Source organism: Megascapheus bottae, chromosome 22, assembly GCF_031878675.1.
Source record: "Megascapheus bottae isolate mThoBot1 chromosome 22, mThoBot2.hap1, whole genome shotgun sequence".
In the NCBI taxonomy this organism is placed as follows: domain Eukaryota; kingdom Metazoa; phylum Chordata; class Mammalia; order Rodentia; family Geomyidae; genus Megascapheus; species Megascapheus bottae.
Window position 1 is genome coordinate 8,870,342 of NC_143530.1, and position 25,706 is coordinate 8,896,047.

Sequence of the window (25,706 nt, forward strand, 5' to 3'; positions counted from 1 at the left end):
ACCAGCAAGGCTTTGATGGCGGGAAATTCGGCCCGTTGTATCACCCTACTGAGGTGACCGTGGTGATAAGCAGGCTGGAAATTGCAAGCAGTAACATCCAATAGAAAATAGAGCAGGGATGATTTTAAAGAACCTTGAGCGTCGAAGCACAATTTTATTGACCAGAGCTCCCATATCTGCATCCTGAGCTTGGAGTGGAGGTTGACAGGCTGGGACCAGGTAAGCATGAGGCTTAGACCCATGCTGAGAGCTACTGGCATCTGCCATCTGTGTCATCAACCTGGAGACAGATCATAAGAAGCCGTAAGAATCCATATGTGGGAAGTTGACAGTAGGAAGTAAAATAGCATTTGTTCCCAACAAAGCTGAACAAGTAAACTCTGATAGCCGCCTTCTCCTCCTTGCACGGTCTCCCTCCCTCCCATCCGGGCTGTGTCCAACCTTCTTTCTCCCACACAGCCTCACCTGGCCAGTTGTTCACTCACCTCCATTCATGCAACAGGGACCCCCTCTCTCACATACCCTCAGGAGCATGCTCAGTCCACATGCCTGCTGCCGTACACCAACCTCCTGAGACCTCCCACCTCTCTTCCCATTCACACTCCAGCCAGGCCTTCCGCCATTCACAACTAGATACACAGTGGTCACACAGGCTCACCTGGGTCTCCAGCCAGACAGAAAGACAGACACAGATTTCTGCTACTCCACATTGCTCCATTGTCCAGTAATCCCGATAGAACAATCAGGACCAATGGTTTGTGTAAGTTGAGGTCTCCACAATCCCCCCCCATAAATTACTCAGGCTGTTTTTTAGTCATTGATGACACAGTGTGTGGTTTTCATGTCATTTTTTTAATTCCCCACGCCTCACATTTCCTTGGTTGGCTCAGGCTATTGGCTGCTTTATAGAATGACAGTTATAATTAACATGTTTGCCTTGGGCTAAGTTCCTCAGAAGTGGAACAATGATTAGAAACAAGGATTTGAGTGTAAGTGCTTTTACTAGGGTGGTGATTTCAGGAGGAAAAAAAAAAGAGAGAGAGAAGAGAAATGGGGAGAGAAGATGGTGGAGTGAAAGCAAGCCTGCCATAGGCCTAAAGAGCAGATGACAGGGCAGCCCGAGACCCAGCCCCACTGGGATACGTACTCCAGTAGAGAATTTACAATGTGCTTCAAGATTGTTCCTGCTCTGAGAAGCTCATCCTCCTTGGCCCTCACAGGCTTTGGCTGCGGGATCATTGTTCCCAGCATGTTTTGTCTGTCCTGCAGGTGTAAGCACGCATGCTCCTCATGCAGAACAGAAAGCATGGCCTGCCAGAAGTGTGAGGAACCGTGGCAATCTATTGAGAGGACTGGTATTCATTCACTCATGGATTCACGCACCTCAGGTACCTACGCAGTGCCAGGTACATGGCTTGCCACTGGGGATTCAGAGCAGAAAAAAATTATAGTCCCTGCCAAGAAGGGGTTCCCAAGTGAATGGGAATAGAAGGCAGGCAAACATGTAATCACCTTGCAGCACAATAAAAGCCATTACAGTCTTGCTAACACAGACACATAATGCCTCGGAGAATGGGGGAAGCTGTTCAAGGCCTAATAATAATGTGCTTTTGATAACAGTTGCTTATTTTGGACAGTAGAAGTTTAAGCAGGGCCTCAACAGGTCCCCTCTATCCCTCAGACCTTTCAGACATGAGTTCTGTCTCTTTTGCTATTGTCTGTCCTATCAGAGTCAGCCTGATTTTTTTTCTTATGAAAAGGTTTGGGGGTGCAGAATGTGGCTCTATGCCAGTGGCTTCATGTGGGGGCAACACAGAGAATGCTATAGCCTGTATTGTATTATTGTATGGTGGGCATCTTTCTGTATCCATTAAGTGAGCACCTTCTAGGGTGGTGGCCTCCCCTTCTGATTCTCTCTCTCTCTCTCTCTCTCTCTCTCTCTCTCTCTCTCTCTCTCTCTCTCTCTCTCTCTCTCTATATATATATATATATATATATATATATATCTTTCTCTCTCTCTCTCTCCCCCCTCCCTCCTCCATGACTCTAACATCAAACCTGTGGCTCTCCAGGATCAGAGGCAGTTCCTCAGGTCAAGCAGGGAGCATTCTAGACCCAAGGGCACCCCTCCTCCGCTCCTCAGCCCACTCACCACACTGCCTCCTCCTCTTCTCAAGAGTCTCTATCCTGGGTGGGTGGACAGTGTCAGTACTCAGAAAGCCAGCTTCCTGATGCCAATTCATTTTCCGTACCCTTAGAAGGAAGTGCAGATGATCACTTCTGGATTTCCTCCCCACCTACCCCATGCCCCTCCCCAGAGCCTCTGCCTCCAGTGCTCCTCTTGATCAAGCTTGTGATTGATGGGGAGTAGCAAAACTCTGGGAGGGGAAGTCTGGTTAAAAAAAAAAAGAGGTGTAGGTGAATGGCTGCCTCCTATTCTCAGCCCCTCCCACTCTTATTAATTCACACTCATCCAGCCTGCAGCACCCTGGAGGAATGGTTCTTTTTACCTGAAGCCAGAGACAAGCATCTTACTTGATTTACAGGCTGGAGGGACTCACGGAGGGTACGGGCGGCTCAGGCTGGTTGCTAAGGTATCTTTTAAATGGAAATCAGGATGGAGAGACAGCTTACATAGAGAGACCAGCCATCTGCTAAATGTTGTTTCTTATGTCTGGAGCAGCTCATGGTGGTTCAGACAGGGTGACAGCTTGGGAGCAGGGAGGAAGGGAGGAAGGGCTAGGGTGTGAAGAAAGCCTGGGGTCTCAGAGCTTCCAGCCACAGAGTTTTCATTTTGATTTTTCTTGTCTCCACATCCAGCATGCTCCACTGTCCTCATCTTTCTTTGTTCCTGTTGTTTTAAATATAAAACTCCATCTGGAAGCTTGGATCACAAACCCACAGCCTAGACCCACGATGCTATATTTGCTCTGTGTGTGTGTGTGTGTGTGTGTGTGTGTGTGTGCGCGCATGTGTGTGTAAGCACATACATGGTGAGTGACTCAATACCACCAGGCCCTGACCCATGTGTCTTTCTGAACTAGCCAGGCCTCTTCTTCCAAGTACACCAATGTTACCTTCTAGAAAAATGCAAATGCAGAGGAAGAAGCAGTGAGTCGCCAGTTCCTAAGCCATTCCATTCTAGAGCCATCCATTCCCGACTGCACAGAGCTGCCTCCACTGTGAGAATGGCCTGGAGCCAGGATATGCTCAGGGTCAGCTGTGCTGCTTTCCAGGGGGAGCTTGGGGGAAAAAAAAATCTCACTTCACTTGCCAGTGGTTGAAAGAGGAAAGCAGGGCTCACGAGGTGGGGCTGGGCAGGTTGTTTACTGCTCATGTAAAGCCCCTAGGAACATCCACAGGGGGGGCACATTTCTGCCTGCCCAAGGCTGCATTCTCCCCTCTCACACATGTGGGATAAACATGTGGGATAAAACCTATTAAAGTTGGGGGAGACACTTTGGGGTGAACATCCAAGATGGGGCTAATTCTAGGAAACTGTGGGGTAGAGGGGACCCCCTCACCCCCATCCTCTCTCATTCTGCCTCTCCTGGCCTCCCCCCTTGTCTCCGCTCTCTACAATGGCCTCCTGTGCAGAGGCCCTCCTGCTCTGAAGCTGATTCTGACATTTGATGACCAGGGTCATCTGTCCTCCCATCCTCCATCCCTCCATCTGCAAGAAACTCCCGCTGCCCCACCCACCAGCTTTTCATCTGTCTTTTTCTCACTGGCCTTCTCACTGCCACCTCTCCCTGCTCTCCGCCATCCATACCACAGAGACCATCTTAGAGGAATTCAGACCAGAGCCCCTCCTTCCAGCATTTGTCCCCAAGGAGTGAGCCACACCCCTACGCTGTTAGGTGACAATCCAGCTCATTTGTCTTCCTCTCAATTGGGAGTTTAGACAGCTTTTTGTTTGACTGTGAGGGCAATATATTAAGTGACAATTCTGAGAATACAATTTTAATTAAGATGCAACAGTCACTTCTCTGTCAGTCATCTCACACACTGATTACTTAAAATATATTTACCCAGTTCTATTATGTCATAGATTTGAATTCATTAGATGTTGGTTAATCCCCAACAAACTTTTTTTAAAAAATGTGATTCATTTGGCATAATTACCAAAGACAGAGCTGTCTTTGTGAGGCAATGGGCCTTGTGCCTCTCGGGCTTCAGAATGAATATCTCAAAGTATCCGCCTTCCTGCTTGCTGCCACCCCAGGGCCTTCCACCCTAGGATGGAAAGACTCAAAGGATGTTGTTAGCAAGACAAGTGAATTGCACTAGAACTGGTCCCTATGGTTGAGACTCCCAGGATACAGCTGAGTGGAGAGGCTAGAAAGAGAGAGCGGGGAGGGGAGAGAGAGGGGAGTCTGGAGGGACAAGTCTCAGGGACCAGCATAGATGATGGGGTAAACTTGAGTCTAGGCCCAGGTGAACTTCACAAACATGATCAGTTTCCCTATGTGACATGAGAGAAAATGTTGGCTGGTTCTGCTTAGCTTTTAGAACATGGTGACATTTATTGATAAGAGCTCATAGTTAGATGGCCTTCTCCATGGAGCTACACAACACTCACCTGTTTTCACCCCTTACCGCCTATACCCACAGCCTCTTCTGGCTTTGAAACCGAGGGGCACTCTTTGATATATCTGCCCTGCATCCCAGTAGACACCAGATACTACCCCCAGCCACTGTAGTCAGAGGAACATCATGATTTTGTTCTGTGTCAAGGAGGGAATGGAAGGCTAGGCAGGAATCCCTAGAGGAGCCAGTGTGGAATCAATGATTCCATCTGTTCTATTATGGCCCAGTCAACTTGCATGGAGATTGGTTCCATTGGCTCTGTTAGGCCCTAGTCAGTGTGGATGGAGAAGATTCCATTATCTCTATTAGGGTCCAGTCAAGTAGGGGCCTGGAAGGCTATAATCCATTAGCACACAGACAGGAGTGACAAGTGGAAGGCTTCCAGATGTCACCAACTGTGAATGAGTCAGGTGCTGGTGGCTCACACCTATCATCCTAGCTACCCAAGAGGCTGAGATCTGAGGATCACGGTTCAAAGCCAGCTAGGAAAAGAAAGCCTGTGAGACTCATCTCTAACTACAAAAAAGAGGGAGGAGAAGGGGGAGAAGGAGGAGGAGGAGGAGGAGGAGGAGGAGGAGGAGGAGGAGGAGGAGGAGGAGAAGGAGAAGGAGGAGGAAGAGGCCAGAAATGGAGCTATTACTCAAATGGTAGAGTACTAGACTTGAGTGAAAAAACTAAGGGACAGGGGCGGGGAGTTTGGCCTAGTGGTAGAGTGCTTGCCTAGCATGCATGAAGACCCGGGTTCAATTCCTCGGTACCACTTACATAGAAAAAAAGCCAGAAGTGGTGCTGAGGCTCAAGTGGTAGAGTGCTAGCCTTGAGAAAGTCCAAGGACAGTGCTCAGGCCCTGAGCTCAAGCCCTAAGAGACAATGCCCCAGCCCAGAGTTCAAGTCCCAGAACTAGCACATAAATAAATACTACAATCATACAAATGATTCTCAAACTGAGATTCCTAAAACTCTACTTCCTCAAAATACTATTCATAAATATTAGAAGATTAATGTAGACTTAACCATTAATTGATGCAGTATCTTTACTCCAACTCTTCTGAACTTGTTGGTTTGCAGAGTTCTCTTGCAATGGCAAATGAGAAGGCTGCAGAAGTCACTTCTGTGGATTCATAATTAGCAATTCCAGAAGGCAATTTAAGAGATGTCAGCCTGCAAGAAGCTACAAAACCAGTGTGCAAGGCTTTCCCAAAGTCCAACCCAACTGGTTGTTTTCAGTACGCCAGAAAGAAGTTACATAAATCTGGTACAACACGGGGGCAGTGAGAAAATTAAGATCCGAAGCTAACACACACACACACACACACACACACACACACACACACACACACACCCTTACCCTTGTCCCCTGCTGCTCCAGGTACTCGTCCATGTAAAACTGCCTAGTAAATCCTGCTGGTGCTTTGGCTCTGGTGATACCATGGTCAATGAGAGCAGCCTCCTGCCACCTAGGGTTTTGCTGCCAGTACAGAAAACAATGAGCAGGATGAGTAGGTAAAATATGGAGGAGATTAGAGGAATCTGGGTTCCGAGGAGAAAATATCCAGCAGAGGACAGAGACATTCAGCTTAGGGGATCTTGAGGATAGAGTACCAGGAAAGGCTTTGTGCCACCCAATGAGGCCATGAGACCATGACCAATCCTTGTCTGTGTATATCTATAATCCTTTGCTAACCCTGCCATGACAAGTTTTGGCTCCCTATCCACCCCATTCTTCAGTTCCGTGAATTCTCAAAGAGCTGTGAACTATGTAATTCTCCTCAGTGAAGAAAACCATCAAAAGCTATATCTCTACCAGCCCTGGCATCTCTCAGGGCCAGTTCCCTTCTTGTCCATATCTTTACTGGTGAAGGATATCGGTCCTATTTCATTTCATACTAAGCCTAAACCTAAATGTTTCCTAAAATGGAAACATTGTACTTCAAAAGATATCCCTTTTCAAACTCAATGGTTTTTTGGATAAACCACTAAGTTGTGTCAACCTCCCATCCATCCATCCATCCATCCCTCCATCTGTCCGTGATTCTGTCCATCCTCCTATCCACCCATCTATCCATCCATCATCCACTTATCCATCCATCCATTCATCTCTCCATCCATCTATCTGTCCATGCTTACATCTATCCACCTATCCACCCACCCACCCATTCATCTTTCTATCTATCCACTAATGCATCTGTCCATCCTTCCATCCTTCTATCCACCCACCCATCCATCCAAGAATATTGTCTGATTGTTTACTTTGTTTCAACCATTGTACTAGATGCTTGGGATATAGAAACTCATAAAAGAGACAAAAAATGCATGCTCTCATGGAGCTACTAGAAGTAGCAAATAATCACAATCAATAGATGAAGTAGTATGTTGAAGACAATGAGAACTATGGAAAACAGATCAAAGTAGAACTGAAATAGGGCACTTTCATGAGAAGATAAGAGATCTTGCCAGAGCATATTCTCTGCTAACTCCCAAGGCAGTGGGTTTGTCAGATGGAAGGAAGAAGGGAAGGAGGAAAGAAGAGAGGGAGGGAGGGTGGGAAGAAGGGAGGGAGGAAGCTCCTGGCAAGGACATTGGGAAGTTACTTTGTGATTTTGACCTGTTCCTTCTTTCCAGGCACAGAGGCCTGAGTGACCAGACCATGGAGACCTTGCTTGGTGGGCTGCTGGCATTTGGCATGGCGTTTGCCGTAGTCGATGCCTGCCCCAAGTACTGCGTCTGCCAGAACCTGTCTGAGTCACTGGGAACCTTGTGCCCCTCCAAGGGGCTGCTCTTCGTGCCCCCGGACATCGACCGCCGGACCGTGGAGCTGCGCCTGGGTGGCAACTTCATCATCCACATTGGCCGCCAGGACTTCGCCAACATGACCGGCCTGGTGGATCTGACTCTGTCCAGGAACACCATCAGTCACATCCAGCCCTTCTCCTTCCTGGACCTTGAAAGTCTCCGCTCCCTGCACCTCGACAGCAACCGGCTGCCCAGCCTTGGCGAGGACACGCTCCGGGGCCTGGTCAACCTGCAACACCTCATTGTCAACAACAACCAGCTGGGGGGCATCGCCGAGGACGCCTTTGAGGACTTCCTGCTGACGCTGGAGGATCTGGACCTCTCCTACAACAACCTGCATGGCCTGCCCTGGGACTCGGTCCGACGCATGGTCAACCTGCACCAGCTGAGTCTGGACCACAACCTGCTGGACCACATCGCCGAAGGCACCTTCGCCGACCTGCAGAAGCTGGCCCGCCTGGACCTCACCTCCAACCGCCTGCAGAAGCTGCCCCCAGACCCCATCTTCGCACGCTCCCAAGCTTTTGCTCTGGCGGCCACCCCCTTTGCCCCACCTTTGTCCTTCAGCTTTGGGGGGAACCCGCTGCACTGTAATTGTGAACTCCTCTGGCTGCGGAGACTGGAGAGGGATGATGACCTGGAGACCTGTGGGTCCCCGGGGGGACTCAAGGGTCGCTACTTCTGGCACGTGCGGGAGGAGGAGTTTGTGTGTGAGCCCCCTCTCATCACCCAGCACACGCACAAGCTGTTGGTTCTGGAGGGCCAGGCGGCCACACTCAAGTGCAAAGCCATTGGGGACCCCGGTCCCCTCATCCATTGGGTAGCCCCCGACGATCGCCTGGTGGGAAACTCATCCAGGACCTCGGTGTATGACAACGGTACCCTCGACATCCTCATCACCACCTCTCAGGACAGTGGCGCCTTCACCTGCATAGCTGCCAACGCGGCGGGCGAGGCCACAGCCACCGTGGAGGTGTCGGTGGTCCAGTTACCCCACCTGAGCAACAGCACCAGCCGTTCTGCTCCCCCCAAGTCCCGCCTCTCCGACATCACTGGCTCCAGCAAGACCAGCCGGGGAGGAGGGGGAGGAGGAGGGGGAGGAGGAGGAGGCAGTGGGGCTGGAGAGCCTCCCAAAAGTGCCCCCGACCGCGCTGTGCTGGTGTCTGATGTGACCACCACGTCAGCCTTGGTCAAGTGGACGGTCAGCAAATCTGCACCCCGTGTGAAGATGTACCAGCTGCAGTACAACTGCTCTGACGACGAGGTACTGATTTACAGGTGGGTACTGTGTATGGAGCGGCTGCAGGAAGGGCAGGGATGTCCAGCAGGGGCGGGGGAAACCTCTCCCACTTTAGGCCTCCTCAGGGCCCTGCTGTGCCACTGCCATGCGTGGAGGAGGAGACAGAAAGAGAGGGCTGCTACAAGTTTTGTGGTAAGGGATTTTAGTGAGTGAGAAACAGAGGAGCCACATTCTGAGAGGTCAAATCGGGAGTCTTTATTGGAGAGCTGGGGATGGTGGATTCCTTTCTCGAAGACAGCAGGAACAGAGGTAGCACAACGCTTTTAAAGACAAAAGAAACACATTTAGCTGGGACACCCAGTCTCAACAAAAGCAAACCATATTGGGAAGTAGCTCAGATACCAGCAGATTTTTCCATCTAGAGAAATAGCTCAAGGTTCGGCTTAAACTTTCCATATTGGGGAGGGGGGAAGAGAGGGATTATGCCTCAACTTTTCCGTATAGTGGGATAGCCTTAGAGGCTAGCAAATGAAAGCATTTAAGGAGATAATCAAGGACGAGCATTCTCTGTGTAGCAAAAGCTCTCCTAACATTCAACAGCACGTATGATCTCTGAAATTCAATGAATGGCTTGTCTCAACATTAGTCTTTTTAAAACTGGGTGAGAAGCTCCTTCCACCCAGCAAGCACGAGGATGGCTCTAAGGACAAGTCTTCTTTCTTCAGTTTATGAAGGAGAAAAACACATGTGGGCAGCTGGAGAGAGGCTGTGTAGAAGAAGCCAAACAGGTGGTAGTGGTGGCTATAAGTCTCCAAACCTGATGATTTGAAACCACTAGGGGATCTCTTAGCCAAAGGATCTGACTTGCAAGCTGTCATTTGAGGTCACAAGGGGCATTGGAAATGTGGGGGAGGGGAGGGTGATAAGTTGTGTGTCTGTTTGCGGTTATTACAGCTCTGTCACCTCCTGTCCTTTCATTTTCCTGGCATGCCTCAGTTTTCTTACCTGTAAAATGGACTTCATTTATGTTAGACTTCATATAAAAATGGCTGGAGGGGGGAAAAAGAAAATCGAAGCAATAAAGTATTGGCTCATGTCATTGAAAAGCCTGGAAACTGCTTCAGGATAGGCTGTATCAAAGAGATAGACTCACTGCTGTCCTTCAGGATGTTTCCCCTAAATCACATGTAGATTCATCTGCAGCAGCCTCTTCCTTCCAAAAGACCTCTACACAGCCTTGGAGGGATGAAGAGTGGCCCTTGAGTCCTGATAGCAGAGAAGCCACGTCTTGAGAGGTCGAATAGGGAGCTTTTATTAGAAAGCCAGCCACTGCCAGGGGACCCCCTGCCTCAAAGACCCACAGCTCTGAATGAAGCTTGCACAAAGCTTTTAAAGACGAAAACCATATGTTTGGAGGTGGTAGACACTCACCCCAGAAGCAGGTAGGGAAATACTCAAGGGCACGCAAGCCATTTCATATAGGAAAAGACTCAGAGGCTAGCAAAACCTTCCATATAGGGGGGCAGTCAGGGTTGAACATTCTCCATAGTAAAGCTTTCCTGAAACTAAAGCAATTCAGAGAATGGCCTATCTCAGCTTTAGGACTTTCAGAGCCATGTGGAAAGGTCCTATTACCCAACAAGGCACCAGGATGGCTGTGTGGACAAAGCATGTTAACTTAGACTCAGCCTCTTTATTTCAATATATAATTAAATTTAAGGATACATATGTGAGTTTTCCTACTTATGAAATTCGGGTCTTTGAAGAAAATTTGGAAAGCAGTGAAAAGTTATAAAGAAAGAAATAAAAATTACTTGTTCTCCACCATCTGCATTTAAACCAGAGAGGTATTTGGGAAAGTACTTCTCTTTGGGGAAAGTACCTCTTTCTTTCAGATCAATCCTAATTATATTCATGGCCAATTTAGTGTATATAATTATATCTTAATCCTTTCCACTGAGTGTTATAGGTTGCCCAGTTCCCACAGAATTGAAAGACTTTTTACTTGGACTTAGCCAATTTTAATCATTGAACATTCAAGTTAAGTTATTAGCCATTTGTCAATACAAAATGTAAGACCGTGATGGATACTTTTATACATAAACATTGGTGCATGTCCAATGGTTTTTCTCTACCTATTTTCCTGGGAGTTGAATTATTGGCTTAACCAGTAAATTAGAATAGTTGCATGTTCCACATACATATTTATTTACCCTGGCACTCAGTGGTTCTAGGCACTGCCAGTCTGACCACACCCTGGTGGATAAGGAATATAAATAATGCCTTTCATCCTTGCCAGTTGAAAGGTGAAAAAAATGAATGTGTTTTAATTTACATTTCTTTGATAACGTGTGAGGCTGACCTTTTGAAAATAAATATATTGCTTCCTTTGTGAATTTCATATATGGACTCAACTTTGATAAGAAACATAAAGGCAAAAACCTAGCAGTTCTGCACTAGTACAGGTATGGGGTGAGGGGATCCAGGTCTATGAAGGTGGGGAGAAGATAGGAACATCTACAGAACAACACACCAATGGCCCCAAAATGGTATCCTTGGGGTGTCTCACAAATTCCAGGATGAGGCAGGGAGGGACTGTGTTTCTATAGACATTCAAAATAAGAATTAAAAATTGCTTTTATTTGTTAGCTAGGAATCTGGAGACTCTAGAATTATATATATAATGAAAATAAAATGGAACCATCAGAATTAAAAACGCAGGTGACAAAGGTGACTTCATTTTATTTTTAGCTAGTTATGAAGACTGGGTAAGATATACATAAAAGTTCTCCAAATAGTGCAAGCCTGCAGAAGGGACCAACGATCATAGCAAAGGAAAAGGAGGAGGAGGAGGAGGAGGAGGAGGAGGAATAGCAACATAAAGCTATGTATGGGTAAGGAAATAGAAAAGGAAGCTTAGATTTATGATTCAGCCTTTCTTTAAATGGATTGATTGATGAAGTTTTAGGGTCAATCTGAGTGTGAGCCTGGAAGATGAGTAGTGATGAAATAAGGAGACTGGGTCTAACCTGTGCCATCTTGGCCATATGGTAGATGATAAGGTGCCATCTTGTTTTCATAGTAGAGGAAAAGAAGTTCCACCCCATATGATGGGAGTGCCTGAATTCCTAGAGGCAGAGACAGGGATTTGGACGATGGGTTAATGGACCTGTCAGTCCTGTGCTTTGAATGCGGGAGACTCTCAAGTTTCCTGTGACCCTGTCTGGTGCCCCTGCCCCCATTTAGGTCCAGACTTGTACAGGTGCCATTACACCATGCCTTATGTGTCTTGTGCCTCCTGGCTCTCCTCCAGCCACCATGGTATCCCTCTTCAGCTCTCCATTGTGGGTGACCTGGTTGATTGGTTTACTACTGTCATGGCTCAGTTTTCTAATGGTGTTAAGTGTATTCAAGGGATTGCAGGTCTTTGAGACAAGAGTTCACCTGCATTCCACAGCTTTCTAATGACTCCCAATTAGACCTGTCCAAATGTGGCTTCTCTGTTTTGCGCAACTGAGTTCTTGTAAGAATAATCATTTGCCAATATAATTGTGATTATACTGTCTGACTTTGCTTCTAGTTTCTGTCTCAAGAATTTAATGAAGCTCTGCCAGAGTCCCACAGCCAGGGAGCAGCAGGACTGTTGCTGTAGCTTGGATGAGTCGCCTCCTCCCCCGCCAAGGATGCATACATAAAAGCCTGGTTCCCAGGACAGCAGAACTAAGAGATTCTGTGGCACTTTTGGCATGAGGGGGAGGGGGTGGGGGGGAGGGTGGTCATGAGAGATTCTGAGGCCATTGGGCTGGGTCCTTGGCAGGGGAGATGGAAACCTGCCTCTTTCCCTCCTGGTCTACTTTTGGCTATTGTCATTGGGCATCTTCTCCAGAGGCCCACAGCAACAGGCTTTGAACCTCTGAACTGTGAGCAAAGTAAGACTTTTCTCTTTATGAAAGCTAATTGCCTCCCGTATTTCCTTATGGAAATACCAGACTCAGAGACTCAAAGGTGGAAGCAAGTTAGAAAAGGCCTGCCGATTCCTTCTGGGATGCTGAGCTAGCAGCTGACTTATAGGCAGGAATGGACATGCTTGACTTTCACCCTCTTGGTCTGTGACTCCATGTCAGATTTCCCAGCCCCGTGAACAAGTCAATGCAGCTGTGGATAAATCTACCAGGTTTCCCCAGTGTAGGACCCTGCGGCTTTTGTGTCTTTTAGGGTTCCTTATCTCATAGGCATTTGAGCCTCCAAACCTGAAGACAGGGACAGAGACATTGGTAGAGGCTCTGCGAGACCTTGACATACACTGAACATGAGTTTCCATGCTACATTGTAGGGAGGAAGGGAGGGGCAGTGGATAATCCCAAATTCTATGTAACCTAAACATGGCTGGCTGGAATTTGATGTCAGTGCAACTATGCCTGGCATTTTTATGCTGGCACTGGGGCTTGAACTCAGAACTAGGTCACTGCCACTTGAGCTTCAGTGCTCCTTAATGGAGCCACAGCTCAACTTCTGGATTTTTGGTGGTTAATGAGAAACAAGCATCTCATGGACTCTCCTGTGCAGGCTGGCTTCAAACTAGATCCTCAGGTCTCAGCCTCCAGGGTGGCTAGGATTCTAGGTGAAAGCCACCCGTAGTACTTTGTTCTTTTGCCAGATAATAAGCTCTCTAGCTGTCTGGTGGTCAAGCTGACCTCCTGAGACATTTGTCCTCAGTACACATCGCTGAGCACTGCAGGCAGGCACTGGACATGCCAGACACACTGAGTTCACAAATGGAGCCAGGCCTGTTTCCCTGAGCCTGGCAAGGACTGACAGTGTCACAGCTCTCATCCCTAGAGCCTACCCATCTAGGAAGAGCCTGGCATTCCTGACCGCATGTGAGAAGGGGAGAGATGTGAACAAGAGAAGAGTAACCCCATCCGCACCCAAAGTCAGCAACAACCCAGCCCACTCAGCCTGATCCATGGTGTGACACAGAAAGTTAAGTGGCCGGAATGTCATTACCAGCTCCAGTGACATTCACACCCACTTGTCTGTAAGCGTCATTGTCGTGGAGAACATCTGTTACCAGATGTGATGTTAGAAGGGTCCCCGGGGGAATCAAGGGATCAGCAAGCTTGCAGGTGGGATTTGCCAGGCTGCAGGCTTACCTTCAGGTCCCATGTGATGTGTCCATCTTCTTCATGTAGAGAAGGAAAGGTCAAGGAGAGCCAAGCAGCCCTCTCCCACTGTACCTGTCAGGCCATGTCCTGTTCTGAGTGAGAATGGACCGCCCATCCCATCCTCCATCTAGGAAAACGACCAGAGAGCTGAACTTCCCAGGTTTTATGCCCAGAAAGACCCAGAAAACCGCAGCCACCTCCACCAGAGAGTGAAGGAAAATGTGCCAATAAGTGGACCATCCCAGGGTAGGTAGGTTCTGAAAGGTGAGGGGTGGGAGGAGGTTCTCTGATGAAGCTGCAGCTCAGGACAGTCTGACTGGCTGCTTCTGAAAGGCCAGCCATGTGCACACAGGCAGAAGAGAAAGGTCCATGGGAGAAACTGGCGCAAATGGGGAAGAATGTCCAGGTCAGCGTCTCTTAGACTCTCGCAGTGATGTTCCGGGGCATTCATGTTCTGCCACGGAAGCTGGGCAGCAGCACTTCCGGGGTCCCATCCCGATCTCCCTGAGAGAGAAGCACTCCTTGTGTCTCTGTGAGGCTTTGCTTCAGGGCTGGGAAGACCCCAGGGAAAACTAGAAGCAAGGGCAAGATTGTTGCTGGGGCCATTTTTACTGTCCTTTAGCTGATGGAGCATTAAGAGTGAAATCCTGGGCTTTAGGTCTGGTTTCCTACCCTCTTTTTTTCCAGTCCAGCCTCAGGTTTCACATCTGTGGAATGGGGAGAAAAATGGTGCCCTCCACTCCTTGTGGGAATAGGAAGGGGTACCAGGTGTAAGAGAGGCGTCCGTCCCCTTGTAGGGAAAGAGATGTGGTCCCAACAGCTCACCAAGCCTGCAATCCTCCATACAGATAAGCACAAGAGGCGGATTGGATCTTTCTGGACATGTGGTGTCTGTGAGGTGTTTGTGCCTGTGGCCTAGGGTCTGACCTCACTGACACAGCAAAGGAGATAAGAGCCAGGAAACTCCAATTTCTAGTGGTATTAGACACCGAGCCTCCAGACTCGGTAATGAGTTGGGGATCGCATGTTCAACCTCCTTTCAGTGCAGCAATTGGCCTTCAAAAGGGGTCAAAGGTAAATGAATGACTTGCTGGGGAAAATTGGTGCTCTTGAGCCTCTTGGCTGACCTGGGCTGGGAGGAGTGTATTCTGAGGGGTTCTGGGAGTAGGGGAAGCAGAAGTAAAAGCTGTGTTCTGGGGTGTAGACAGAATTTGGAAGGAAAACGTGGGGGACAGCCACTTTAGGTCTGAAGGAAAAAGGAGAGGAAGGAAGAATGAGATGGCTCAGCTAAGGGCCTGTGAACACATAAAGACACAAGTGTATCAGCCAGCTCTCGCTACAATAACACGGTGTGACAAAGAGTCTGAAGAAATTAAGAGGCTACACTACCCGTCGAGCTGGGGCTGAGCTGGACTTAGCTGGGCTGGCCTCTCCCCTGTACCACCCCGACACACACTTCTGCAGCACCAAGTTCGGTTCTGGTTGGATCTGCTGTTTTGTGCCAAATGGTGGAGACCCGGGGGGGAGAGCTAGAAGCATCTAAGTGTACACTTCTCCTTCTCCTGGCACAGCCAGCCAGCCAGGAAGGCAACCCTACTGCAGATGCGAACACCAGGCTTCTGTTGATACCACGTCTGCTGAGTTGTGTCAGCTGAGCAAGCTCTGCAGGCTGTGTGGTGGTGAGTTTCGTGGCAGGTGATGAGGAGACATCCCCAATTACTCTGCCTGGCGCTGCGGCTTCCCAGGCCCCCCGGGCCAACCCTGGGGCCCTGGCTCTTAAGCCTAAGCCATGCATCAAGCTGCTAGTGAGTTTGTTCAGATGGATACAGAGCTCTAGTGCTGCAGTTTGGATTCGGGAATGAACAGAGCTGAGACCCTGCATTCGGAGGTCATTGTCTCAGGGGCGGTGTCCATCTGGCCTGGGAATGGAGCTGACCAGCCATCATGGCCCCAAGTAGAGAGAAACTGGTGACTTCCCCATGCAGATGGAGACACCCACAGCCTCACTGACCCGGCTCCCTTTGCTAAGAGCCACCCCCCTTCACTCCTCCCCACTCCTCTCCTCCCCTCCCCCCCTGCCCTTTGATGAGGCACCATTATGACCTGCAACCCTGGGCTTCCTCCTGTATCTCTGAGTACATTTGCTCTGGTGCCTGGCTGTAGTGACAGGGAGGCAAGAGGTTGGGTGTTGAAGACTGGGATCAGGAGTTGGTGACCTATTCTCTGTCCTCTGGGGTGGCTAAGGCCCGGGATGGGGGACGGTGAGCATGGGGTATAGACAGGGGGTCTGGGAAGCTGAGATGGTGGCAGCTGAGGTGACAGCCTACACCAAGCACCAGGGAGATATTTTTACCACCATCAAAATGCCATCGCATGTGCTTGTGAGCTCCAGACTGTTCTGTCCCTCCCCCCTCCCCTCCCCTCCCCTTCCCCACCTCTGTTGCCAGGAAGAAGGTCTGAGCAGATAGAGGAGCTTTGGAAGCCCCTCCTCACTGGGTTGCTCCAGGATGGGGAGCTGGAGGGGATTTCTGCCCTGAAGTAAAATCAGGCAGGAGGCCGGCTGCCTCTCTGTGTGCCCAAGCTCAGTCTTAAACTCTGCTCTCCCCACCCTGCCTGCAGTGGACCTAGGAACTGGAATATGTCCAAAAACATTCCCTTTGCAGATCAAGGAGCCTGAGATTCCACCATCAGAGATGGATTTCTTTGTGTCTATAAGGTGTAGAATTATGGAGAATGCTGATGTGACTTCCCCTGGGCTTGGTCCACAGGGGATACTGGTGCTGTGGAGGGTGCAATGGGAGCCTTGGAGCAGGAGGGGACAGGAGAGGTCCCAAAGCAAACTACAGCCCAGCTGCTCTGGATGGACATATTTATTGCCAAGGGCTTGAACCAGTGCAGGGAGATGAGGGACAAAGCCAGGATCCGTGGAATCAGTCAGCATCTTGTTGGACTTAGTGTCTGTGTCTTTAAAATGGATCTGGCTCTTGCTGAGAGTAGACTGAGAAATAAGTCTAGAGTGAGAAAGGAGCAGCTCAAGTTCCACACTCCGAGAACCCTTGTGGTTCTGCCCTCGCAGATTCCACCCTCATTCCCACCCACATTGGACGCCCATGGCGTCTTCATGCAGAGGTGACTTGCAGAGGCGGGACACGGCCTGCATTTGCTTTGCTCTAGGAGCCTGCACTCCTTTGCCTGTGTCTTGAAATTCCCTGTTCAGTCCTGTCCGCCACCCTATCTCCACCCAGGGCCTGCCCACACACTCCAACTTCCTCCATAGCTAAAGCTTTCATGATTCTCATGGCTCGGGCTCCATCTCCCCTTTCTTCCCGCTCATTGTGAGTCATCTTGCTGGTTTGGTTGTATGCTCCTGACATCAAGTCTGGGCTACGTTTTGAAGTGTGAGCAGGGCATCTCACAGTTCCCTGGGAGATGGTAGGTGGATAACCACGTGTGAGGCATTCATGGGCTCAGAATCTGACGGCCATTGTACAAACGAATATGAGAGCAGGTCTTGACAACTGACCTCACCTGAGGAAATCCACGAAGGCTTCCTGGAGGAAGAGACCCATCCCTGAGTGTAAAAAGATGCAGAGAGCAATTGTAGGCAAAGGCTGCATGGCTGCTCTTCTCTGGAGCAAGAAGGGGCGGGTGTGTACCCTGTAGTTATCTGGTTATCTCTGACATGTCCTAGGTAGTCGACCACTTCTGGTGGTAGGCAGAATGCCAAATGCCCAGGAACCATGAAGGCTCAGTAATCAGTCCACCACCGAGTACCTGTCCAGCATGGTCATGTGTGGACCTCATTTCCTGTCCCATTGTCCCCTTCTGAGTCTCATCCCTAGAGCCATGAGCCCATTGTCACCCAGAACCACCACAAGCAAAGAGGGGACAGATATAGGGGCGAGACCTGTGGCCCCTTAGATAAGGAGTAAACAGGTGGCCTCTGCAGGTGGAATCTCAGTTAGATACATGGAAGAACTTCTAGGCAGAAGCCTGGGATTGAAGGCAGAGGGGTGCCCTTGGGGCTTAGCCGGTCTGGGGAGTTGGGAGGGGGGGTTCCAGGTGAGAAAGGCAGGCTGATGTGGGCCTACCTAGGGGAAGTAACTATACCCTCAAGCATGTTTAACTTTTTTTTTTTTTTGCTGTTTGTGATGGCGGTTGTGGGGCTTGAACTCAGGACCCGGGCACTGTCTCTGAGCTTTATCACTCAAGGCTAGTACTTACCACTTTGAGCCACAGCTCTACTTCTGGCTTTTTCCATGATTAATTAGGGATACGAATGTCATGGGCTTTCCTGCCTGGGCTGGACATTCTCAGATCTCAGCCTACTGAACATTTGGGGTTACAGGTGTGAGCCACTGGCACCTGGCTTTGGGCATTTTCATTTGAGCCTCGCTATTTGAACCAAGGCTACTCTCTAGCAATGAAACTGAGGCCTAAATTGAGTCTAGTGATGAGGTGGGCTTGGAGGAGAGGAGATTATGGCCACCATTCATAGAACACTGTGGTGGCTGCTTCCCCGGAGAAGGAAAACTCGAGCTCAGTGTTGTGCCAGGTAGCACCTGGGGCTCGGCATGGAGTCATGAATCTCTGTCAGCTGTGGGGCTCCATCTCGAGGCCGCCCAGCAGAGGGGAGCAATCTATAGATCATAGCTGGGCTGCTGACCTTGAGTCTTAAGCAAAGTGAAGAATAAAGGTCATATTTATTCCACCAGAGCCATGGGAGCTATGAAATACCAGAGTGTGAATAAAGGCAGCAGTAGATCACTCATCGGGCCGGGGAACCTGCTGATCTGTCTTCCAGCCTATTACTCACTGGACGACTGGGAAGAGGGGTAGGAAAAGAAGAGATGGGGATTCCAGGGGCCCCCAATTGTTCTGGAATCACTCTGATTCCTAGGTCCCAAGGAGTTACCAAAGCCTCAGTGTCATCTTCACAGTAATATTATAACTGACACAAACCCAAAGCTGAGCCTGTTCTCCCTTGCCAGAAAGACACTCTGTCTCCATCTCTGTCTCTGTCTCTGTCTCTAGCTTATATAGCCAGAAAGGGGATGTGGCAAGGGTGTTTGCACTAATCACAGCAGAGCTCTATGCGAATAAAGGATATGTGTGTACCAGTCTTAGCAGACCTTCACTCAAATAAAGGATATGTTTGCACCAGTCATAGCAGACTTTCATGCAAATGAAGGGCTGTCATGACATAATCTCTTGTGCAATCGAGGGACTGAACTTGCAACACTCATAGTCCCTGTGCAAATGAAGGATGGTGATTTCTCCAGACACAGGCCTTTTGCTGGGTGGATCTCCAGAGGCAGTGCCCTCCATCTGTCCTGGGAGCAAATGGCAGCAGGGTCATCTAAAGTGCACTGAAGCTTGTGCTAACACAAAGTCCATTACAATCTGAAACACTCAGGTCAGAACCTTTCAGAACCAGATTTGTGCTTTGGCAGCAAGCAGCTGTGGTTGCCATGTGGCTTCCTCAAGGTGTGCAGTTAAGGGTACAAAGCAGCCAATGGGTGCAGGAGCAGTCCATTTGCTTGCTCATCTAAAGGTGTCCTTGCATCGGGGAAGGGTCTAACAGTCCATTAGGGAGTGAGTTCTCACTCATGGTTTACTACTGGGAGTGTCCAGGGTACTCGGTGGCTCCACCCTGTCACTCTGCGAGCTGGCTGGGATGGAGGATCATAACATTGCTATTACGCCCAGACAAAGCTGGCAAAGTTCCCTGCCAGGCCTCACACTGACATTCTAGCTCACAAGTCAGTGCGGGACGAGCAGTATTCAGACCCCAGGCCAGGGTGCCCGGTGACCCAGAAGGTCACTTCTGTAACTAGGAGGCCTCCTGTTAGAAGAAAGCAGTGACATTGATGTTGTCTGTAAAAACAATGGCTGTATAAATAGGTCAACTCATTTGACAGATGATAAACACAGACATTCACCATATGTATATACAATTAGATGAATGTGTATATGCCAGTGTTTTGCATACCTTGATTCTAGTTTAATAAACTTCTTTTGCAAACAATAAGACTGAAATTTTAGGAAATTGAGATATATCTAACCAGGCACCAGTGACTTACACCTGTAATCCTAACTACTCAGGAGGCTGAGATTTAAGGATCGTGATTCAAAGCCAGCCCAGGCCACAAAAGTCTGTGAGACTCTTAACGCCATTAACCACCAGAAAACTGGAAGTGGGGCTGTGGCTCAAGTAGTAGAGCCCTAGCATTGAGATGAAGAGCTCAGGGACAGTGCCCAGGCTCAGAGTTCAAGCCCCATGACCACCACCACCAACAAAAGATATGTCCAGTAAATTATGGAGTCAGAATTTGTACCTAGTGCCCAAGCCCTACCACCTTTCTCCTGTGTCTTCTTTTCAGGCCATGTTCTTGGGGGAATTGTACAATGTCAGAAGTGGGTATTGAAGGGCAGAGCAGGAAACTGACTTTCCAAGTTCACACAGCGGTAGTTTAGAGCCTCATCGACTTGGTCTGACCATGGGGAGACCTGTGGAAGGCACTGGCTCTGCTTCCTCATCCTTCCTTGTGAAGGCCTCTCCTTGATTGGACAGAGCAAGCTTTCTGCTTTTCCACCTAGGATCTCCCTTCCTGGTCATTTCTCTCTCCCTTTCTCCCTTCCTGGCCACCCTGCATGTGAGAGGCAGGGTTGTCTGGAGGGTCAGCAGAAATGCATCCTGGAGAAATGCTGAGCAGGATCCTTCTGACCACCTGGTAGAAAGGGCATCTCTCCAGGGGGTGAGGCAGCGGGCAGAAGGACACAGCAAGCCAGTGTGCACCAGCCACTCATTGTGGGGGTCTGCCTCCAGGCATATGGTTTGAAGCAGCCCCCAAGGAAGTTCAGTCTGTGTTTCCATCACGCTGAGTGTCCTCATTATGGAAAGTGACAGCCCTCGTCTGTGAAGGATTTGCGACACGTAGGCTCTAGCTGAGTAGCCTCGCATCTTCGTATGCTTATCCAGTGGTCCTGTGAGGCCAGCAGTCATGCACAGTTCATCTGACAGACAAGGAGGATGAGATGCAGGAGAGACATGCCAGCTTAGACAAGATCGCCCTACCAGCAGACAGTGGGGCTGGATTTGAACTTGATCCTCAGATACCAAATTCCAGTATCATGGCTGATTCTGTCGCCAGTATAGGGTTGGAACTCAGGGTCTCATGGTTGCTTACACTGCTAGTTCATCTGACAGTCTACCAGCCATGCCTCCAGCCGTTATTTGCTGATCATTTTGGGAATGGTGTCTCACAGGGGCTTTTCTGCTGGAGCTGACTTTGAACTGTGATCTGTATCTCAGCCTCCTCAGTTAATAGGATTACAGGTATGAGCTGTGCTGGTGTCTGGCAATCATGGTTGTTTTATTACATGACCGTAGTATAAGATTGCACTCAACCCCCAAAGGCACCGTATCATCAATATCAAGAAGCCATTTTGCTGATGAAGAAGCAGCGAACCTCAAAGATGGTGTCTTGTCCAGCATGACACCGTAAGCTTTGTCCACTGTGTCCGAATTTATTCTAAGGATCTATATCATTTCCTTCTACAGGGCTTCTCAGCTGACAGAGGGAAGGGTTATAGTGTGTGTGTGTGTGTGTGTGTGTGTGTGTGTGTGTGTATGTGTTGGGAGGGTATGTGAGACAGGGCCCCAACATCATTCATGAAAACAATGAGCACCTCATTTTACTTGATTCACAACATAAGGGTGTTGTGGTTTGAGCCCACATGGTTCCTTAGAGGTTACTTATGGGTGGCAGGGAAGATGGGGGTTCTAAGAGATGGCGGAGTCATAAAATGGGACCAAGGCTCTGGGGTGAAGAGGAATTCTCCTTTTCTCCTGTTCTTCCTTCCTCACCTGCTTCCAGGTGAGGATCTGCCCCCCACAATGAAGAGAAAATGCATTTCTGGTTTTTATGAAGTGACTTACCCACGCTGTGGCATGTCTGTTGTAGGAGCACAGACAGGCCACGAGAGTTTCCACAGACTTCTCATGGAGGAAAGCCTTGTGTTTGCTGTTCACTTATTTATTGCTGGGCATCATGACAATTCCACTCACTTTCCTCTATTGAAGCCTGGCAGGATTTGCAGGAAGCGGCTGCAGGGAAATAGCTCAAATCATGAGGGCCAGACCTTTTACTCAGAGTCCCAGATTCTTCCACATCTGGCCAGAGTTTGAACCCAAGACCTGCTGCTGTGGTCCTCTCCGTCTTCAGTACTTCTCCCTAGGTCTCTCATTAATCACAGGTTCCTCCATGCAGAAGGGCAAGCAGATGGACAGGGGACCATACTACCCACTCAAGCCATTCTTTCTGTGTTTCTCACTGGCCCAGCCATTCCACGGGCAACAGAACCAAGAAGCCTTATCTGTGGGGCTGGGCCCCAGGTGTCCTCAGCCTCCGTGAAGTGACAAAGACATTTGCAATGACCTGTCCTCTTTCCACCCACCTGGTAGAACTTCTTTTGTGATAGCGTTCTGTGTGTGTGTGTGTGTGTGTATGTGTTAAAACATACATAAAGTTTACCATTTCAGGCAGTGACTGTGTGAGACTAGATTAGAATGTGTTAGATTCATTGATCCCCACCATCCATCTTCAGAACTTTTTCCCATCGGCCCCAGCTGAGACTCTGCCCCCAGTGACAAACCCCATTTGGGACTGTCCTTTTTTTGTCAGGGAGCTGGACTGCAGGATCTGTCATTCTGCACCCAGTGTTATCCTCAAGGCTCCTCCGTGTGGTAGCGTGTACCAGAACTGCCTGCACACACGGAACGCTGCACGAGTGTGCCAGTCATCCTCAAGCATCCGGGCCATCTTCTCGGTAGGGCTCCAGGTACAGCATGAAGGCTTTGAACGCAAGCACTAAATGGTGGTTTTCAGAAGGATGGTGCTGGCTTTGTCCCCTCCTCCCCCTCATGTAAGGATGGGTCTGCCAGCAGGGGCAAATCATTGGATCTGATTCATCATTAGACGTGTTGACTAGCTGCCAGCGGAGTCTAGTGTGTTGTGCTTGGACACAGCTGGTAGGGAATCTTCATTTCGCACACCCCTGCCTTTGCAACGAGCTGTAATTGATCTGACAACCTTCTTGTGGAGCAAGCTCTCCTCAGCTTTTCCAGAAGATAAATAGAAGTTACTGCCATCATCATCATTATCGTCAAGAAAGAGACAGACAGACAGAACTTTGTGTGGACTGGAAGACTATCCTGTGTTGTTGGGGAGGGGATACTCAGGCGACAGTGACAGAGACTCCATTAAATAGAATAGGAGCAAAGGTTGGGGAAAGACAGGGTGTCCCCACTGGGCACATGTGTGAAGGGCCATGCTGAGGAAGTGTGGGGTCTCGTCAGGAGAGTCTGGGGTCCTGCTGTTCTCTACTGCTCAGACTCCCACAGAAGGCCAAAGGCCGCTGGTTGTGGGATCTGACAGCTCACCAGAAGCTGGAAGCCACGTGCTTAGGAGAGGCTAGGAATGCTCGGCTTGATTTCAGAAAAGAGAGACATTTGGGAAGCAATGCTCTTGGGAAAGGGCGGACGAATGGGGTCTGGATGGCTCCGTAGGTGCATGGCTAGAGGTGGAGATGAAAGAGGAGCACTCAAGATAGTCACTGGTCATTGAGTTCAAGTTCATCACCACCCATGAAGAACTTTAACCTCTCTGAATCTCAGCTCATGGTCCGTTAGAATGTAGGTGATAATTCTGTCTCCCCGCAGGGTTGTTACAGAATTGTTAGCTAATGCTTACGAACTACTCCAAATACAGGAAGTGCTTACTAAATGGTAGCCGTTACTACAGAGTAACATATAATTTTTATTCTTGGTTACTTGCTGTCATACAGTAGGTGTGGCTCTGAGACTGGCTTCCGCTATGACTCAAGAAGATCTCATTTCAGTCCCCGGGAGTCGGAAGAGGATGGGTTCCAGGAGTCCTGTAGTAAGGAAACTCACAAATGCTAAACTCACTGCTAGGGAATGGTTGTATTTACATATGACCCAAACAAGCACTCATTCCCTTAGGTGCAAAATCACCTTTTATTATTTACCATGCCTCCTGCTAGGCTAGGTGAAAAGTTGTGAGTCTATACTGTTTGAAGAACAATATTGTAACAGGAAAATAGTCTGTACATGGTCAGATGTTTTTATTCAAGCATTTCCCATTTGCAATGGGTCCAATTCATGGATTTCCAATCTGCAAGGGAGCCTGGGAAATATAGTTCTCTGCCATGCAGGGCAGAGGTAGGAGGAAGAGCAAACAGTAGCCTTCCTGGGATACTTTGCAAATTCTCCTTATGCCTCTGTGGATTTGTTTTCCTTTTTGGTTTTTGCTAATTCTGGTGCCACAGGCCTTTGGTTTGTTTGCTCACAGCTGGTGCTCTATCACTTGAGCCATGCCTCTAGTCCATCTTCATGCTGGTTGATTGGAGATGGAGTCTCACACCTTTAAGAATAGAATAGGAGCAACATTTGGGCTGGTTTTGAAACCAGAGCCTCTGGGCCTCAATCTCCTTAGAAGATAGGATTATAATATCCAGCTACCTTGTGGATTTATCTGCTAGTGGAGAGAAAGAGGGAGGGAGAGGGGGAAGGAGGGAGGGAGAAGAGAGAGAGAGAGAGAGAGAGAGAGAGAGAGAGAGAGAGAGAGAGAGAGAGAGAGAGAGAGGGAAAAGGCACCCATTTTATTTTTCCTGGGTAAGTGCTGGGGTTGCAGTTTCAAATTGTGTTTTAGAGCATAAGAGCTTAATTAAATTTAACATGTTGGAGCAACTTAACTTAAAATAGCAATTCATGCTCTCTGCTAACAGAGACGCCACCAGTTTATATGATGGAAAGGAATGCCTCAGAGCTTCAGGAATGAGTTGTTCACAACAGAACTGGGACTTGCTGTGGGTACAGCTAACTTTCTGTGCCTCCCAGGCCTTGCTGTCTGCCTTAGTAGGTAGCTGGTGTGATCACGAGCACATCGGCTGGATTCTTCCTGGAAGGTAGCCACAGGGCTGGGCACAGCACAGGGAGGGAAGTTGGTTACCTATCTGTTTGGTCCCTGACTGGTGAGGTTACCCTGGCATCAAACACTGAACTCTCTAGGCCATTGTGTCTTAATGAGGGGATGATTTTTGTCAAGGGCAAAAGGCATCCGGCTACATCTGGATCCCATCCCAGATGTGTTCTGCACCTAGCAGGTAGAACTGTCTGCAAACGCAGAGAGGACCTGCACAAGGGAGATTGATTTTCATGGGCCTGGGGGTTTGTTATACCAGGGCAGAGGCGCCGAGCTCCACCGTGTCCTCCTTCATCTCCAGGTGTTCTGTGGGGGAATGCTTCCCTATCTGCTGCAAACCAGAGAATGGAAATCAATTATCAGAAAAATAAATAATAAATAACCATGCACTTGGACTTGACAGTGTCAAATTGCTGTAAAACTTGACTGTGTACTCTCAGTTCTCTTCTGTATGGTCTGGTCACAGAGAGTAGAGAATCTGTAGCTGAATGTCAATTTATGAACCACACATTGGGTAGAACTGACTTACATGATTTGCTCACCTCACTAGGCAGTGAGGGCAGGATGGTGTGTGTGTGTGTGTGTGTGTGTGTGTGTGTGTGTGTGTGTGTGTGTGTGTACAGATCAGCTGCTTGGATTAATGACACATCAGCCTTAGGTTATCATCCATTCCTCCGTGGTTCTCCCAATACCCTCTTACAATTGTTCCTCTGCCCCTACAGGCTTGGTCTGGGATGTTTCCTTGCCTAAGCTAGCCAAGGTCAAGGGTATGTGTGCAGGTGTCAGGACAAGAACATGTCTGGCAGCCTGATAGTCCATAGAGGAGCTTGGATTCCTCTCTTTCTTCATTAGTGTACATTCGTTGTATCAGGGAGTGCTACTGGAGAATTTCCATCCATACATATACCA

The 25,706-nt window shown here is 48.9% G+C and overlaps 1 protein-coding gene across 2 annotated transcripts in view; it reads left to right on the forward strand.

Moving 5' to 3' along the window:
- Lrfn2 (leucine rich repeat and fibronectin type III domain containing 2) overlaps positions 1 to 25,706 on the forward strand; it is a 119,866-nt gene that overhangs the window by 87,537 nt on the left and 6,623 nt on the right. Inside the window, exons 1-2 of one of the 2 annotated variants that reach the window (XM_090355727.1) lie at positions 1,329 to 1,406; positions 7,213 to 8,661. In XM_090355727.1, the coding sequence (XP_090211853.1) occupies positions 7,238 to 8,661 (1,424 nt within the window). In that variant the 5' untranslated portion in view covers positions 1,329 to 1,406; positions 7,213 to 7,237. Of the gene's footprint in view, positions 1 to 1,328; positions 1,407 to 7,212; positions 8,662 to 25,706 lie in introns of those variants that run through there. The other variant, XM_090355726.1, reaches the window with a different exon arrangement.